Source organism: Leuciscus leuciscus (genome assembly GCF_965113295.1).
Source record: "Leuciscus leuciscus genome assembly, chromosome: 20".
NCBI lineage: Eukaryota > Metazoa > Chordata > Actinopteri > Cypriniformes > Leuciscidae > Leuciscus > Leuciscus leuciscus.
In genome coordinates this window covers 21,231,700-21,249,957 of record NC_138744.1, presented here as the reverse complement: position 1 = coordinate 21,249,957, position 18,258 = coordinate 21,231,700, and the positions used below count along the sequence as shown (strand labels likewise).

Genomic DNA, 18,258 nt, shown 5'->3' with positions numbered 1-18,258 from the left:
GCTATATACTGTCGCAATTATTCTCCTTGGGGTTCATTTAAAAATACATTTTTAAAATCAAAAGTTAACATTATTTATGTTAACATTATTTAATGCACAATGAATGAAGTGAACAAACATGACCAATCAAGTGTTTGTATTAAATAACATTCACAAACATTAATGTTGTAAAAATATATTGTTCACTCAATGTGTTGATGTTAGATGCGCATTAAGTAATGTTAATGAATGGTATCTTATTGTAGTGTTACCAAACAGGAGATAAAACATGTTTTATTTGACTTGACTGTACTTATATTTAATCCAAAACTGCATTCATATTTAATTTTAAAAGAGCTTTTTAAACCTGCTAAGAGTTATCCAGCCAAGAATAAGCCTAGAACTGCTTTTCTGACGGACTGATATTAATGACAAAATGACGGCTTTTTTATTTCATTTCTCATCTCCATAAATATATCTAAAGCTAATGCAAGGGCTAGAAATCAATTAATTCTTTGCTGATACTTCGTAATCATGAAGAGCGCAGTTCGCACGCTTTCTCCTTTCCACAAGCGCTTGCCCTCCCGTGGCGTCTGTCGTTGCTATGCAGCGCGCTTGCCGCGCGCCTACATTTGAAATCTGCACGCGCAAAAAACGCGCTATGTGAACTACCCCTTATGACAACGTGACATTAGCCTAATCCAAAATATTTCAGCCACCACATCAGCAGCACCGCCGGTCGCCATGTCTCATGAGGAAACGTAGCTTTTTGATATAAAGTTTTTCTTGTTCCCGAATACAAATATTTTTAAAAGTATTTGTTCGAAATAAGTATTCGTAAAAAACACATTATTTGTGCTTTCCGAATACCGTATTCGGGTTCGGCTCCACCCCTAATATATATATATATATATATATATATACATTTCTCTGTATATATTTATTTGTGATATATTCACACGGTCTGATCTATAACAACTAAAATGTATTGCCGTTTACAAAAAAAAAAGAAAGAAAAAAAAGAAAAAAGTTAGTAAATTTAAAGTGAGCAATAATCACAGCAAAATAAATAAGCACAGAACACATGCAAATAATCTTGATCAGATGATTATGTAATAATCGTGACAGGCCTACTCTGTCCCTAAACAGATTCTGAGAACTCTTCACAAAACCTACTTCAACATGGGAAGGAAGCCTTTCTGGAACGATCTGAACCCAAAAGCAATAAGCAGTGGTGAACTGTTTGGATCCTTTCATCCAGCCACTCGGGAATGGAAAGATGGTACATCAGCATCCAGTGTTTTGTAGAGCTGATCCTGTCCAATTCACAGTACATAACTTACTGCTTAGACATGAGATCCATTCTCCCCGGTAAGACTTTGAGATTGTAAATCTTTTCATGTGGCAGGTTTATTGTCACATTTCATGCGGGATCAAGCCAGTAACTCTCACTCGGGGCCGAAGTGGATTGTTCTGGATGGAGACATTGACCCCATGTGGATTGAGTCTCTCAACACTGTAATGGATGACAACAAGGTACCCTGCACAGTTTGTGCATGTTTTTTTATGGGGACATTTGCATTCAGCTGATTAATTTGAAGCACTAACATTACATGTTGAAATATTTAAACACACCACTGAACAAAACCTACACACAGTTTGACAAAGTTGTTGCAGCAAATGATTAATTATGAATATTGGCACTGATGTAGTCATGTTGAGCATGTCTGTGCAGGTTCTTACTCTGGCTAATAATGAACGCATCCCACTCACCCCCTCGATGAGACTACTGTTTGAGATCAGCCACCTGAAACATGCCACTCCTGCCACCGTGTCCCGAGCTGGCATCCTGTACATCAATCCTCAAGAGCTTAGCTGGAACCTGTGAGAATTTCACTCAATTCAAAATACATACCATCTAATGCACAGTGGTTAACATTTGTGAAGGATTAGACTTAGGTGAACAACCTCTTTTTCATCCACGTCTAGGTGTGTTACGAGTTGGATTGATCGGAGGGAGAGACAAACCGAGAGAGCACACCTGACCATTCTGTTTGACAAATACGTCCCTCGCTGTATAGAAAAAATGAGAAACTCCTTTAAGACAATTATTCCTATTCCTGAGAACAGCATGGTTCAGGTATACCGTTCTCACAGATACACTCATTCATATAGGCCTATACTCTGGTTCAAATCTCTACTGACGTCTCTCTCTCTCTCAGACTTTGTGCTCCCTGTTGGATTGTCTGTTAACTCCTGAGAACATTCCAGCAGACTCTCCACGCGAAATCTATGAGACATACTTTGTGTTTGCCTGTGTGTGGGCATTTGGTGGAGCCACATTTCAGGATCAGGTATTATGGGTTGTTGTGTTCTGTTCTGTTCAACTGGAAATGAGAAAAAGAAATTCTCATGCTTGTAGAAAATTGATTGTAAGATCATCCCAATCATAAAATATGTACAGTAGTGGCCAAAAGTGATGTCCGGAGGGGATGTTTGTTTTTAATGACCCTACAAGTTCCATTAAACAATCAAAATATATATTTTTAAACATTTTAAATATGAGGGAAGAACAAAACACTAAACTTGGTTGAGGTATTCTAATTTAATTAACGTAAGGTAATCTGACAAAATTATTTGCCAAAAATAAGAAAACTACAGCTATAGGTTTTATTTTACTATGCAAAAAGAATGCATAGAAAAAAAAGCTCACAGGAAAAATCATACGTTGACTACAACATAATCAATTTTATATATGTGTGTGTGTGTGTGTGTGTGTGTGTGTGTGTGTGTATATAATCAAGGGCATGTAGCAAATACAAATGAATTTACTCTAATATTCTAATTGGTTACAGTACTGATTTCTTTATGTTTTTATGTCTCTATTTTTATTGTCTTTTTTGATCTCCCAGCTCCATGACTATCGGGCTGAGTTCAGCCAGTGGTGGATCAAAGAGATGAAGAGTGGGAAGTTTCCTGTCCAAGGATCTGTTTTTGACTACTACTTAGATCCTCATTCCAGACGCTTCCTGCCATGGACTGACAGGGTTCCGGCATTTGAGATGGACCCTGATACACCTGTGCAGGTGACACTAATACACCAATACTTCCTGTTACATACAGTACATGATAACATGGCGTGAACATGCGCTTAACTGCGCAATATATTTCTTTGTGATCCTCTGAGAAAATTCTCCTGAGAAATTTCACTCTCACAGAGAACCACTTTAATTTCAGAATAATGGCATGCTAATTTGGTGCAGTTAGTGCATTAGAGTGGGTCAGTGAGCAGATACAGAGAAAACAACCTCCCTCCATCATGAGCTGAACCTGCAGTCAGAGGAGTTTTGGCTCTGATTACAATTCAAAGTAATCAGAATTATGCGTGCGTGCGTGTGTGTGTGTGTGTGTGTGTGTGTGTGTGTGTGTGTGAGGCCATTGTCTCCGTTTTTATTATTGAAAGATAAAGACTTAATGTTGATAATAGGGTAGTCATAGTGATGAACTGGATCTACAGGTTTGTTGTGTCTCACTCTAGAACTATGTTCTAAAAGTTTATCAAAGTTCATCAAAGTGCTCTTGCAAAGTTTCCCGCTGATTTTCCTGAAATACAAGTATTTTAAACAATGTTTTGATAGAGTTTGCACATAAAAAAAACATAAACATAAATACTTTTTGATTTCTGATTACTGATTAAACATAATATAAACAATATGTAATATGATAAACAATATGTACACTACTGTTCAACATTTTGCGGTGAGTATGAATTTTGCGGTCTATTTCACAATGATATATTGTGAAATATTATTATTATTATTATTATTTTTATTTATTTTTACATTTTAAAATGTAATTTATTCCTGCAATGGCAAAGTGGAATTTTCAGCATCATTAATCCTGTTTTTAGTGTCACATGATCATTCAGAAATCATTCTAATATGCTGATTTGATTTATTCTTTGAAAAACAGTGTTTATTTGAAATAGTAAAGATTTTTACATTGTTACAAAAGTTTCTGTCACTTTTGATTAATTTAATATATCCTTCCTAAATAACAGTATTCATTTCTTTCTTTCTTAAAAAAATGAAAAAAATCTCACTGCCCTTTTCACAAACTTTTGAAAGGTTTTGAAATTAATGAAATAGAATGGTTACTTTTTCATCATTATTATTATTATTATTTATTAATATTAGGGCTCCTTAAGTAATATTTCATTTGAACAACATTATTTATTGCAGGGGTTCTCAACTCTGGCCCTCGAGGCCCAATTTCCTGCAGAGTTTAGCTCCAAGCTTGATTGGCTTGTTCATGTGTGTTGGATTAGGGTTAGAGCAAAACTCTCCAGGAAAGTGGACATCGAGGACCAGAGTTGAAAACCCCTGATTTATTGATTTAGCTTAGCTGAATATGTCTTGAGTAATATGCCATTTTTTCTCCCCATCACTCACTTTGTCTATAGGCTATGTTAGTCCCAACAGTCGAGACGGTCAGGCTGCAGTATTTCATGAGCATGTTGCTGGAGACGTCTCAGCCTCTTATGCTGGTCGGTGGAGCAGGCACTGGGAAGTCTGCTCTGGTCAGGAACCTTCTGGAAATACTACCAGAGAACTTTAGAACTGCAAAAGTTCCCCTTCACTTTTATACCACTGCTTCCATGCTGCAAAGTAAGTGTGACAGCATGCATTTCTTCACATTTCTCTAAAGAGAACATGTCTTCAAATGTGTTGAACAGCACCTCCTTGTGGTCCATATGCAAAATTTCACTCCATCCGGTGATGGTAATAATAGATCAGTTAAAGGGATAGTTCACCCAAAAATGAATATTCTTTCATCATTTACTCACCCTCAAGTTGATATTTTGAAGAATGTTGATAACCAGACAGTTGACGGTAGCCATTGACTTCAATAGGTTTTTTTTCTTTCTACTATGGAAGTCAATGGCCACTGTCAACTGATTGCCAACATTCTTCAAAGTATCTTCTTTTGTGCTGAACAGAAGAAAGAAACTCATACAGGTTTGGAACAACATGAGGATGAGTAAATGATGACAGAATAAAACATTTTGGGTGAACTCTTCCTTTAATCCAGTGATTCGAACCAGGCGCTCAGAGTGTACTTTAATAGATGCTCAATATATGTTTGCTTTGTTAAACCTTAAAAACAGATTAAATGTTTTTAGACTGAAGAGCATGACACTGTATGATTTGATATATATAAACAAATACAGCTTATTTTAGTCAAAAAGTAGTCCTATTAGTCATAGGATTTCTTTGAAAATTATGCTAATGAAATTTTGTAGTCACAGTCCTTTTAAGGCAACACTTTATATTGTCATTATCAGAGGCAATGGAGAAACCTCTGGAGAGGAAGGCTGGTAGGAGTTACGCGCCCTCTGGAAACAAGAGACTCATCTATTTCATAGATGACATGAACATGGGAGCTGTGGACAGTTACGGGACCTCTCAGCCACACGCTCTCATTCGCCAGCATCTGGACTACAAGCACTGGTTACGCAGCATCTTTCATTGTTTTCCACTTAAGAGAGATATTATTTGTCAAAATCCTTTAGAACAGCATTTGCTCTCTTGTTTTTAGGTATGACAGCCAAAAGTTAACAATGAAAGACATACACAACACCCATTATGTCTGTTGTATGAATCCTACATCAGGGAGTTTCACAATTAACCCCAGACTGCAGGTATTTGAATTCCTTCTTTATCGCACATTTGCACATTGCATGTTTACCATGATTGTGCAGCATGCAGAACTGAATTGAAAATTATTTAAAATTGTCAAGTAGAATTAAAATGGAATTAAGTAAAAAATAATCTTGAAAATAAAATTAATCTTGCTTTAAGTGTAGTTTTTAATGATGCATTTTGGTATAAATTATACTAAACATAAACCTGTCATCATATGCACCACATATTTAGTATTAGCAAATATTAATGCCACCTATTGAAATGTGTATTAATATATATTTGTGAAATAAAATACTATTTATTTAATATATAATTAATAAATAATGAAATAAATTGTCAATATTAATATGTATCTGCTAAAAAGTTATCTGCATAAAATGTGGATGGTTTGTTGTGCTTTATTTTTACAGTTTTGAACATTGTTTGAATATTGATTTCATAGATTTATTATATATATATATATACAAATATAATATATTACAATTAAATTAAGTATAAATATTTTTTTTTTGTATTAATACATTAAACATAAATTATACATATCAGGGATTAAATGGGTATAATTCATACAAAAAAAAATGTTGGAGTAACACATTTTTAAAATGCAGTTCCCAATTCTGTAGCAAATCCCAATTCAGTATCCTGTCGTGGCCAATTAAATTCATACTCATGAATTCAAAGGGAGCCCGTTTTAAATTCTGAACCCTGTTTCTTCTGGACATAATGTGCTGTTAGAAAATGTTGAATTATATTAATATATTGTGGTAAAAAAAAAAAGTGTGGTAAACACAAAAAGTTTATTGTATGTTATATAATATGAAAATCACTGTCCTTATCTTTGTTCATCAGAGGCATTTCACAGTGTTAGCGGTCAGCACACCCAGCCCTGAGACCCTCAGCTCCATGTTCGGCTCTATCCTGGGCTTCCACCTGCAGAGGTTGCCTTTCAGCCCAGCTGTGGTGAGCAGTGGTCCAGCAGTGGTGAAAGCGGCTGTAGCCCTCCATGACCGGGTGATCCAGCACTTCCTTCCCACCTCAAACAAGTTTTACTGTCTGTTCAATCTGTGGGATCTCTCTCGGCTGTTCCAGGTAAGCATTCTCTCTGTGCCCTCTGTATAATGTTGAATTAGCCAACACTTTTTAATCTGTGTACGTATGTCCACCTAGGGTCTCCTGTTCTCCAGGCCAGAGTGTGTTAGACAGGGTGCGGATCTGGTTCGACTTTGGATCCATGAATCCAGAAGAGTATATTCAGATCGCTTTTCTGAACCATCCGATCTCCGGCTATTCCGTAGGTTGCAGACGGATATTGCACGACAGACCTCCGAGGTAAACTAGCACACTTTACAGTTTACTGCCGTTAAAGTTCTCTTCGTTTTTTTGTTTGTTTTTTATTTCCAAACTTTTTCTTATTTCCAAAATATGTTTGTTTCTGACATGTAGTCAGTTTGAAATAATATGATAACAAATACCAGTTTGAACACCAAGCAGCATTACGGACTGTTTTTGTACGGATAAAATAAGTGCAAGTGGATGACACCGGAAGTCTTGCACATTCAAGTTACTCACTCTTACATTAAAAATAAAGTGAATAAGAAATACACCAAAACAATGTATATAAATAACTAAATAAAAAAAATAAAAAATTATAAACGCAATAATTTCTATATTTCTATATTTATAATTACTATAAATTATAATATAGATGTATTTAAAAGTAATGAATAAATTAATAACAATGTAATTATAATTACTTTAAATAAATTAAACATATACATATTAAAAAATTTTTTTTAAAAAAATAAATAAATAACAGTAGCTGCGTTTAAATTTACCCTAATAATCTGTTTGAATGAATTGGCCAAATCTCATTCGGATTGTAAGGGGTGGTTTAAACCTTTTCTAATCCGTTTGATAGTACATGCAAACACTTGATCAGATTAAAAACGGAAACGGGAAAGTTCTGCACTTAGAAATGGCGTAATGATGTATTTGCACAGAACAAGCTGTTGTTGTTGAAAATAGTGTAATAAATGACTGTCGTATCATTCTAAAATTCTCATTCCACTCATTGTCTGTGTAGTGCCTCAGGACAATGTCATCCCAGCTGTCCTTTGCTTTGGACGCTCATCCACAGATGCCTTGTTTTGGTTGTGGAAAGGGCGTTTTTACTGCTTGATAAATATAAGCAGCACGGCACAAAGCTCATACTCAGGACCCAAAATAGTTAAATATAAAGTCTGCTTTTTAAAACAAAGTGATGGCAGAAGGATGGTTAGTATGCGCCAACAGCGGGAAACTATTTATTCTTGCAGTCTGCACAAAACATCAAATTCAATTTGAAGCTTGTGACATCAACCCAATCACTTTATTTAGCGTTCATGTAAACACTCATGTTCATGTTCGGATTCATCAATCGGAATGAAATCAAAACAAAAAGTGTCCATGTAAATGTAAATACACACAACAAATCTTTCTGCTAAAACTACTATAAACTATTCTGATTGCTGCTTCACTTTGAAGCTATCAAATGATCATTAGTAGAACTCCAGACACTCCAAGTTATCTGATGTAAATATATATCAGTTCATATTATTGTTGCTTAAAAAGTAGTTGCCTCTATGTGTCTCTTAAAGGAAATGGAGGACGAGGCAGTTTTGCAGGAGCCTCTAATATACCTGCACAGCAGTGTGGGATCTGCAGAACCTTCCTACATGCCCGTAGCTGGATGGGAGCAGCTCAGCTGTATCCTCAATGAGGCTTTGGACTGTTACAATGAGCTCCACCCTGCCATGAACCTGGTGCTGTTCCAGGAAGCCATGCAGCACGTGTGAGTGCTACGCCTGCAGTCTGTGCTTTAGTGAATACAGATTTAACTGTAATTACACACACACGGTTGTTTTGACTGGCTTCTGCAGGTGTCGGATCAGTCGCATCCTGGGATGTCCTAGAGGCCACGCCCTGCTCGTAGGTGTGGGCGGCAGTGGCAAGCAAAGCCTGACCCGCCTTGCCGCCCACCTCTCCAACATGGATGTGTTCCAGCCCACCCTCAGCAAGGGATACAGCATGCAAGACCTAAAGGTAACATCGTCTACAGACTTCGCTCCAATAGACTGTAAAATACAATCACTGTCATACAAGATGAAAATTAGAAAACCACATACAGCAGAAACCACAACAAATGTGACTATGATAATGTGCCAAGCGGTCATAACCCACATCAGCCGCCCAAATCATAGTACCCATCACTGCTGTTGGGTGAGGAGAAATCTAAAATGGTGGTGATTCATTACCAGAGATCAAGCTTTCTTTTAGACAACACTTTCCCTGATCAATACCCCGTCCGGCTCCATCGATCTCATTTAGTCCTGCCCGGATGCAATGGGGAGTAATTGCCAGATCCTATTAAAGAACCAAGGCAAATATTTCAATGCCCTATTGATGAGGCCGCTGCTATCATTTCATTCATCAGTGTGTGGTAAATCTGAGGCCAGTTGACCGAGCTGCATTGATCTCTATACACTGTTTGATGCCCTCTACACATAATCATGAAAAGACACTTCGTCCTGGTCTCATCCTGATTCTATGCATATATGTATATGTGCAGTCTCACATTTTGGCCTAAAAGAGGGTATATTTATATAAAAGAGAGTCAACTTTCACTTTTTTTCCCCTGCTGTGGTCACATTAGCTAAGTTTCGGCAAAATGGTCCATTAACTGTTGTCAGCAGTGTAGGAATGTTTGAAGCAAAGCTCACACAGATGCCACTTTCAAAGCAAACAGCTTTCAACCAACTTGTAGGATTTTTGACAGGCCTGTCAATTTACTTGCTGTTGTTGGAGTGCCAACTTGTTGATTCTGGAGATTTTTAATTAAAGCCATTTTTAAGCGAAAAATCGGAAAGGTGACAGAAAATGATTAGAAGAAGAGGGCGGAATGGGATCGGGACATGGCTTGGACCAGATTCAAACTCCAATCTCCCACATGAGCACCATAACTTAATGTATCTGAATGTTTTATTCCAGACTGATTTTGGAAGTTTCTTTTGCTCTTCCATGTTGGTAGTGTGCTCAACTATCTCTCATGGATTTTCAGGTGGATTTGGCTGGATTGTACATGAAGACGGGGGTGAAAAACATCCCCACAGTCCTGCTCCTCACAGACGCTCAGATCCCAGAGGACAGTTTTCTCGTCATCATCAGCACCCTGATCTCGTCAGGTCAGACCCTCCCGCGCACGCACACATTCATACACGCCACAGGGGGGCTCATTGTGTGTTGGTCTGATGAATGGGAAACATATGTAAATGGAGTGGGGCCAGTGAAGTAGATTAAGGGTGACTGGAACAGGCCTGCGTGTCATTGGATCAAGACCCCAGAACACAGATGGTGGCTCTCATCCGTCACTGATGTCAAGCGCAGAGGTCGGAAACCCGATTAGGTCTCGATCCAGAATAAAGCGGCAGACCATCGGAGTAAACAAATGTAACATAATTTAACTGATGCGTGTATAATTGATAATGCTTAAATGCTTCAGAGAGAGTTTATTCCTACATGCCATTAAAGGCTTGTTAGAATAGCATTTATTTGTCAGTGTAGTAACTTCCGTAACACAAGAATATAATTATTATTTATATTTATTTTTACCTTTTAAATTAGATTTGTATTTATTTAATTAATTTAGTGGCAATAATGATCCCTATCTGTTTTCTAAATGCATATTATAGATCGTATTTGTGAAAAAAATCGTCTCATTTTGAAAAATGTTTTGACCTCATAATGCTTAATCAAAATGTCCAAGTGTCCATAACCAGACCTTCTAGAGAAAACGACAGACTTCTCCAAGCTCACGTTCATCTGCCTCACCTCCCTGCCAACCGTTGCATAGAACCAATCCCCGCTCTACATTTTTTCTTTTTCGATAATCCATTACAGAAGAAAACAGAATAAAATCTGTCACTATTTTAGTATACTCGCCACTTCAACAATAACAACACTGCTTAATTGTCATTTTTGGATTAATACTACTGTATCTAGAATAAAATGTTACCTAGTAACATTAACAAGTACCTAAATGTTACTTGCTCAATGGAAATGCATTCATGTACGTGACCGGTTTAAGTGAAATGAATGTGTTCTGTGGCGGTCTGACTCCAGGTGAGATCCCTGATCTGTTGAGTGAAGAGGAGGTGGATGGTGTTAGGAAAGCTGTGAGGAGTGAGTTGCGGGAACTGGGCCTTCTGGACAACTATGAGAACTGCTGGAGCTTTTTTATGAATCGAGTGCGACAAAAACTCAAGGTCTCACTGCAATGTTTGTCTTTTTTTTATATACGTCTGATTTTTTTTTGTGCATGTCTTGTTTGGATCATAGATAAGCATCTAAAGTGTGTGCATACTGTATGTGTGTGTAGGTCGTGCTCTGCATGTCTCCAGTAGGTAATAACCTGCGTCTACGTGCCCGGCGTTTCCCAGCCCTGCTGAACTGCACCACTCTGGACTGGTTCCAGGAATGGTCCCTGGAGGCCCTCCAGTCTGTCAGCTTGAAGTTCCTGCAGGACATCCCAAGTATTCAGGTAAACATGAGCTTCAATCAGTCAGTGGAAGTAGCTTCATTGGATTTCCACACCAGTACTTCATCTATAAATGCTCCTTGTCTGTAAAAGTTTTGGCTACAGCTCTTGCATAGTCATGGGATATCCCAAAGGTCCCGATATACTCAGGGTAAAGATCTTTTTCATTCTTCGCTGTTGGCAAACATCCCGACATTGCCCACTCTTCTGGGAGCGGCATTTAGGTGAATATGTAAATAGACGTCTCAATAACAAAAACACAACAAAAATGACAGTGGTGAGAAAACAGCAGTTCAAAAAGTATCTGGTCAACCGGAGAATATTTCCACGTCAAAGAAGGCGGAGCCTCAGAGGCACACCTACCTAATATGTAATCGGCATGGACCATAGCTTAAAGGTGTTTACCAGCTGGAACTTTTCTGGAAAATTCCCTGGCAAGCTGTTTCGAACTCCAAAGAAACTTGGTTTTGGATTGATTTAATTGATTTTAACACCAGTTCATTCTGGCCAGGTCATCCAAAAATATTATGAAATTCTCAACTTTTCATTCCAATCCCGTATGACAAGCAGACATGTTGCCCACTTTCTTCCATATTATAAAAGCAGAGGGCAAGATTATGACATAATTTACAGGTTTGGGTGAATAGTGGTTAAACAGGGTGTTTGTAGTCTTTCTGTCTTTAATAATTAATAAAAATAAGTTTAATTCTCTTGTTTCTGTTAGTTTTTTAATGCCATATTGATTTATAATTTACAGGAAGTTTTTTTAATTCTTTCAAAAGGCTTAGAAAAAAGAGGTTTCATTTATCATCGTACAGAAAAACGAAAAGGCTAAAAGACACTATAATTCTTTCGATGAGTGTTCTCTCCTCGCATTTACATGTGCACCAGATTCCTCATCATTAGCTCGACTCTGAAGTGAAGACAAATGGCTGATCACATGCACAGTGAGCTCAATGACAGATGCAGTTTCTCTCTCTTTCGGCATTGTTGTTTTCCCTGCACCAGTGGAACGATCACTAAGCAGGATCATTTATGCTAATAAAGCATCAGTGATTAATACACACAGACTGACCCCCAGAGAAGCCACAGCTGTTTCAGCCAGACTGTGTGTATGTACTGGAGTTTGTACGTGAATGTGTGAGAGTGTGTGTGTGTGTTGACTCGTGGCCAGCTGTGGGTTTGTTTCCTATTTGTGTATTTCACTCAGTGCTGGACTATAATACTGGAGTTGAATTTAGGGATTTCAGTCAATTAAAATATGTTATCACAATTAATCTCAAAATGTTTGTAGATAACACATTGAGTTGCTTTTTAAGGAAAGTTAAATAAATGATTGGCCTTTGTGTAACTCAGCAATTTGAGTGGATGAGAGAGAAAAAATCTGCAACAGTCAACTCACTTGCACAACAAAAATCTTCTTTACTTTGCAAACTGCATAAAAACACACAGTAAATGCAAACCGGGATTTTTTGTATTTTTTTATAAAAAATGATAAATAATAAAAAGAAGAAGGGAGCAGAGCCAGTGGTTGTTCTAGACAAACGTCAGTGACTTGAATTTGATGCGAGCGGCAACTGGCAACCAGTGCAATTTTGTGAGGAGAGGAGTGACATGTGCTCTCTTCGGCTCGTTAAAGACCACTCTGGCTGCAGCATTCTGGATCAGTTGCAGAGGTTTGACAGTGCAAGCTGGAAGACCAGCCAGGAGAGCATTACAATAGTCCAGTCTGGATAGAACAAGCGCTTGGACAATGAGTTGTGTAGCATGCTCTGATAGGAAGGGCCTGATCCTCCTAATGTTGTACAAGGCATATCTACATGACCGGGCAGTTCTAGCAATGTGGTCTGTGAAGTTCAATTGATCATCAAGGTCAGCCAGGAACCTTGGAGTTATAATTGATGGAGTTATGGATGACGAGCCTAGCTGAATGCTGAAGTTGTGATGAAGTGTTTGGCTTAGCCGGGATATTTCACTTGCTGAGCGTTGATGACAGTTAAATTTCACCATACAAACAATGCAAATGACTTTTACTTTTGTTAAACATTTGACTGGGTTTAATTTTTAATTGAATTATAAGAATAACATTCTTCATAATTTATTCATAAATGGGTGGTAAACTAAATAAATACAGTAAAAAAAGTTCAGAAAAAATACAACATTTAATATATGTACTAACTTGTATGCACTTTAAAGCCGAATACGTTTTAATAATTTGTGGTAATCAGTTAAGAAATTCAAAGTTTAAGGAAGCAGAACTGGCAGATTTTTATTTTGTACTCAAATATAAGTTATGAGCAATTCAAATGTTTAAGTAAGCCAATTCATACATTTAACTTAAAATGATCGTGTAATCTCAATTCAAATATTTTTAGTAGTGGAAACTTGGCTGTCTTAAACTAGCTAATTCAATAATGCTAACTTGCTAATTGTGGTAACACAATGCTTTGATAGCAATAGCATAGCACAGCAATGAGTACGATATTATAAAACATAACATATATTTGTTCTCAAACCAAGCTCATGCTCCACTCGTCACCATGATGGTAGCCCTACAAAAAACCCAACATAACAGAAACTCTTCTAAATTAGCATAGTAAAACATTAAACTACAGAATCTCCCACTTAATGATAATCTTGCAAAAAATTTTTTTTTAATTATTATAATTTACTCTCCCTTTTGATTGTCATGGCAAAGCATGCTGGGAAATAAAAATCCCAGCCCAGTTTCAGTTAAATAGTTCATAAAACTCAAAACACTGAAACAATTCAGATTACTTCAAATGTGTCAGTTTTGTGAACTCAAAAAAAAAAGTTCCAAATACTCAAAGTTAATTTGATTGAACTATTTTGTTTCATTTAAGATTACCCTACTTAAACCAGTTAATTATTTTGAGCATTAAGGGTTTACAGTGTTTGTGTTAACGCATTAACTTTGGTAACCCTATTTAAATTGCATCTCTGTGAAAAGTCAATATAACTATTTATATATATTTTTTATTTAATCTTTTATATGTTTTGCTCTTGGATTAGACTTATGACCAAATCCCACCTTTGTGCAACATGTATCTTAATGCGTTTATGGGTGTAAAAGTGCTTTATTTCTGACACAGGTAACAGTGACCTTTGAGTTTAAGAGATTGATGGATTATTTACATGCATTTAACTCAATATGCTGTTTATCAAATAGCATTAAGTCAGGTCTTCATTTATAACAGTCTCTTTTTTTCTTTTTCTTTTTTTCTTGCCAGCCCAGTTACATGTACATGTTTTATTGCTTTTCAGTGAATTATGATCTGTGTTCTTGCATCTTTTAAAATGCATTTGCCTTTGTGTGAATTGATCTTTAACGGTCTGATAAATGAGTCAGTCATCAGACAGCAGTGCGCATCATAAATAACCAATAAACAAAACACAACGTGCAGTCTCAGAAAGTTAGAAGCCATGTGACAAACACCTCGCCCTACTTTACACAGGGTGTCACCAGCCTCTGGCCATTATTTTCCCAGCCTTCTACCAGCTTAATCTTCCCTCCTGCGTCCTGCACTTAAATTTCAGATTGAGTAAGTCCAGAAGCCGGCAAAAGACTTACAAACTTGGAGATGAATTCTGGATTTATGAAGATGATATTTCAGGGCCCTTGACAGCCGAGGATGTTAAAGAGCATTTAATCTGAACAGGTCCCTCTCTTACCCTCTCTCCCCACTCTTTCTCTCGTCTTTACAGCCAACTGTTCGGGAATCCATCAGTCTTTTCATGGCCCACGCTCACGTGAGCGCCAAGCAGGTTAGCGAGCGTTACTGCTGCAATGAGAGGAGGCACAACTACAGCACGCCCAAGAGCTTCCTGGAGCAGCTGAGACTTTACGAGAGTCTGCTGGGAAAGAGAGAGAGGGAACTGCATCTGAGACACAGCAGGTTTCAGTCTGGCCTTCAGAAACTCAAGACGACTGCCTCTCAGGTGTGTAGAACCCATCGACACCACAGTTCTTAACCGACCCGTGTGGACTCCTCAAGGCTGGAGTCGTGGAATTGTGTAGGGGATTTAGTTACTGCTAGTTAATATGCCCAAGATCACTCGCTGGAGGCTGAGGGACTCATAAACCCTGAGTTTGATAGTCTGATGATTGCTTGCCTTTGTGATATAGTGTTTAGTATTCAAATGTTGCAGAGGTTTTATCTGATAATGGAATCTAGATTAAAAAAACAACAAGTTGCTTTTACAACTTTCAGCAAGTCGTAAAAAGCTTTTTGCAAGGTCTTGGAGAGCTTTGATTATGAGATTAAATTTGATCGTGTGTTAGATGAAAGTGATCTAAAGTAAATTTGTGAAATTTTACCGTTAAATGTCTGAGACGCATTGAAAAATCGAATGTAAACCTTTAAATAGATACATTTTTTTAAAATGCTGTTTCTTTTTAATTGTTGATTCAAATTTGTACTCAAATTGGATTGTTGGCGATGTAATTTATTCAACAGCAGTCAACATTTGAAGTGGATCAAAAAAGTTCATCAATAGTCAAGTCAAGTCAAGTTTATTTGTATAGCGCTTTTCACAATACAGATTGCATCAAAGCAGCTTCACAGTATTAAATTAAAATAATACAACAAAGTTTGTTTCAAGAGGAATTTATTGATTGATAAAATTAAATTAGATATCCCCAAAATATCCCCAACTGAGCAAGCCAAAGGCAACAGTGGCAAGGAACCGAAAAACTCCATCAAGTGACCTAATGGTGTCCTAAAACTCCATCAGGTGCCTTAATGGAGAAAAAAAACCTTGGGAGAACCCAGGCTCAGTCGGGGGCCAGTTCTCCTCTGGCATTGGATAGAGGCCGGATTGTAGTTTGAACTGTAGGATTATATGAATGCCTGGCTGAAGAGATGCGACTTTAATCTAGTTTTAAACTGGGAGAGCGAGTCTGAGCAACGAACAGTATCAGGAAGACTATTCCAGAGTTTTGGAGCCAAATGTGAAAATGCTCTCCCTCCCTTGGTGGTTCTGGATATCCTAGGTATGACCAAAAGCCTTGAATTTAGTGATCTCAAAGAGCGCGATGGATTATAGGGCGATAGAAGATCCGTTAAATAGACTGGAGCTAAGCCGTTTAGGGCTTTATAAGTCAGTAGCAATACCTTGTAATTAATACGGAACTTTATAGGTAACCAATGCAGTGATGATAAAATCGGTGTTATATGATCATATTTTCTTGATCTCGTAAGAACTCTAGCGGCGGCATTTTGGACTAACTGTAGCTTGTTTATTGAGGATGCAGGACAACCAGCTAATAAAGCATTACAGTAATCCAGTCTCGAGGTCATGAATGCATGAACTAACTTTTCTGCATCAGAAACTGATAGCATATTACGTAGCTTAGCAATGTTTCTAAGGTGGAAAAAGGCTGTTTTTGTAACATAAGAAATATGATTTTCAAAAGACAGGTTGCAATCGAGTATAACACCCAGGTCTTTTACTGTAGAGGATAAAGTAACAGGACATCCTATGATGTTAAAGTTGTATTGTGCGAGGTTTTGTGGGCGGTTTTTTGAACCGATAAGTATTACCTCTGTCTTGTCTGGATTTAATAAAAGAAAATTACGTGTCATCCAATCTTTTATATCTTTAACACACTCTGTCAATTTGGAAAATGTAGCGTTTTCATCCGGCCGTGATGAAATATATATTTGAGTGTCATCAGCATAACAATGGAAACTAATTCCATGTTTCCTTATAATATTTCCAAGTGGCATCATATATATTGAAAATAACAGAGGGCCTAATACAGATCCCTGCGGCACTCCATAGTTTACTGGAGTTATGATCGATTTTTCTCCATTTAAATAGACAAAATGGTAGCGGTCAGATAGGTATGATTTGAACCAGCTTAGTGCTTGTCCTTGAACACCAGTATAATTTTGTAGTCGATCTAAGAGTATTGTGTGATCTATAGTATCGAACGCAGCACTAAGATCAAGTAAAACTAGTATTGAGATACAGCCTTGGTCAGAAGCTAAAAGTAAATCATTTGTGATTTTAACGAGCGCAGTTTCAGTGCTATGATGCGGTCTGAATCCAGACTGAAACTTTTCATAGATATCATTTTGTTGCAAGAAAGAGCCCAGTTGAGCGGACACCACTTTTTCTAATATTTTAGACATAAATGGAAGATTTGAAATGGGTCTATAATTTGCTAGATTATTATGATCTAATTGTGGTTTCTTAATGAGAGGTTTTATAACTGCCAGTTTAAATGTTCTTGGAACATGACCTAAAGATAAAGACGAGTTAATAATATTGAGGAGAGGCTCTTCCACTACAGATAACACTTCTTTCAGTAGTTTAGTTGGTATAGGATCTAATAAACATGTTGTTGTTTTAGATGAAGTGATAAGTTTATTTAACTCTTTTTGTTCTATAGTTGTAAAGCACTGTAATTGTTCTTTCGGGGTGATAATTGAAGCTGAATTGTAAGGCGCGATTGAAGATTGAACGTTTATAATTGTGGTTCTGATGCTTTCTATTTTCTCAGTGAAGAAGTTCATGAAATCATTACTACTGAACTGTAACGGGATATTTTGTTCGGGTGACGTCTGTTTATTTGTTAGTCTAGCCACGGTGTTAAATAGAAACCTTGGATTGTTTTGGTTGTTTTCTATTAGTTTGCGGAGGTGCTCAGCCCTGGCCTCTTTTAGGGCCTTTTTATAACGTGACATACTGTCTTTCCACGCGATTCTAAAGACCTCTAAATTAGTTTGTTTCCATTTACGCTCCAAAATACGGGTTTCTCTCTTTACAACATGCGTAGTATTGTTATACCATGGTGCTTTATTTTTCTCTCTGACCTTTTTTAATTTAATAGGTGCAACCACATCCAATGTTCTAGAGAGAATGGTGCTCATAGTGCTAGTTAGTTCTTCTAGTTCATCTGTTTGTTTGGGTTCAGGCAGCAGCTGAGACAGATTAGATAAGCAATTTGAGAAATTATCTATGGTGGATGGGAGG

At 37.3% G+C, this 18,258-nt stretch overlaps 1 protein-coding gene across 1 annotated transcript in view; it reads left to right on the top strand.

Moving 5' to 3' along the window:
• LOC309483878 (dynein axonemal heavy chain 11) overlaps window positions 1–18,258 on the top strand; it is an 80,836-nt gene that overhangs the window by 26,750 nt on the left and 35,828 nt on the right. Inside the window, exons 40-56 of the mRNA XM_082149947.1 lie at window positions 1,129–1,261; window positions 1,388–1,515; window positions 1,715–1,863; window positions 1,969–2,119; window positions 2,202–2,333; window positions 2,892–3,065; window positions 4,442–4,646; window positions 5,324–5,489; window positions 5,578–5,680; window positions 6,534–6,773; window positions 6,852–7,013; window positions 8,321–8,514; window positions 8,603–8,765; window positions 9,781–9,904; window positions 10,842–10,984; window positions 11,098–11,259; window positions 14,983–15,216. Coding sequence (XP_082006073.1) covers window positions 1,129–1,261; window positions 1,388–1,515; window positions 1,715–1,863; window positions 1,969–2,119; window positions 2,202–2,333; window positions 2,892–3,065; window positions 4,442–4,646; window positions 5,324–5,489; window positions 5,578–5,680; window positions 6,534–6,773; window positions 6,852–7,013; window positions 8,321–8,514; window positions 8,603–8,765; window positions 9,781–9,904; window positions 10,842–10,984; window positions 11,098–11,259; window positions 14,983–15,216 — 2,763 coding nt within the window. The remainder of the gene's footprint in view (window positions 1–1,128; window positions 1,262–1,387; window positions 1,516–1,714; window positions 1,864–1,968; window positions 2,120–2,201; window positions 2,334–2,891; window positions 3,066–4,441; window positions 4,647–5,323; window positions 5,490–5,577; window positions 5,681–6,533; window positions 6,774–6,851; window positions 7,014–8,320; window positions 8,515–8,602; window positions 8,766–9,780; window positions 9,905–10,841; window positions 10,985–11,097; window positions 11,260–14,982; window positions 15,217–18,258) is intronic.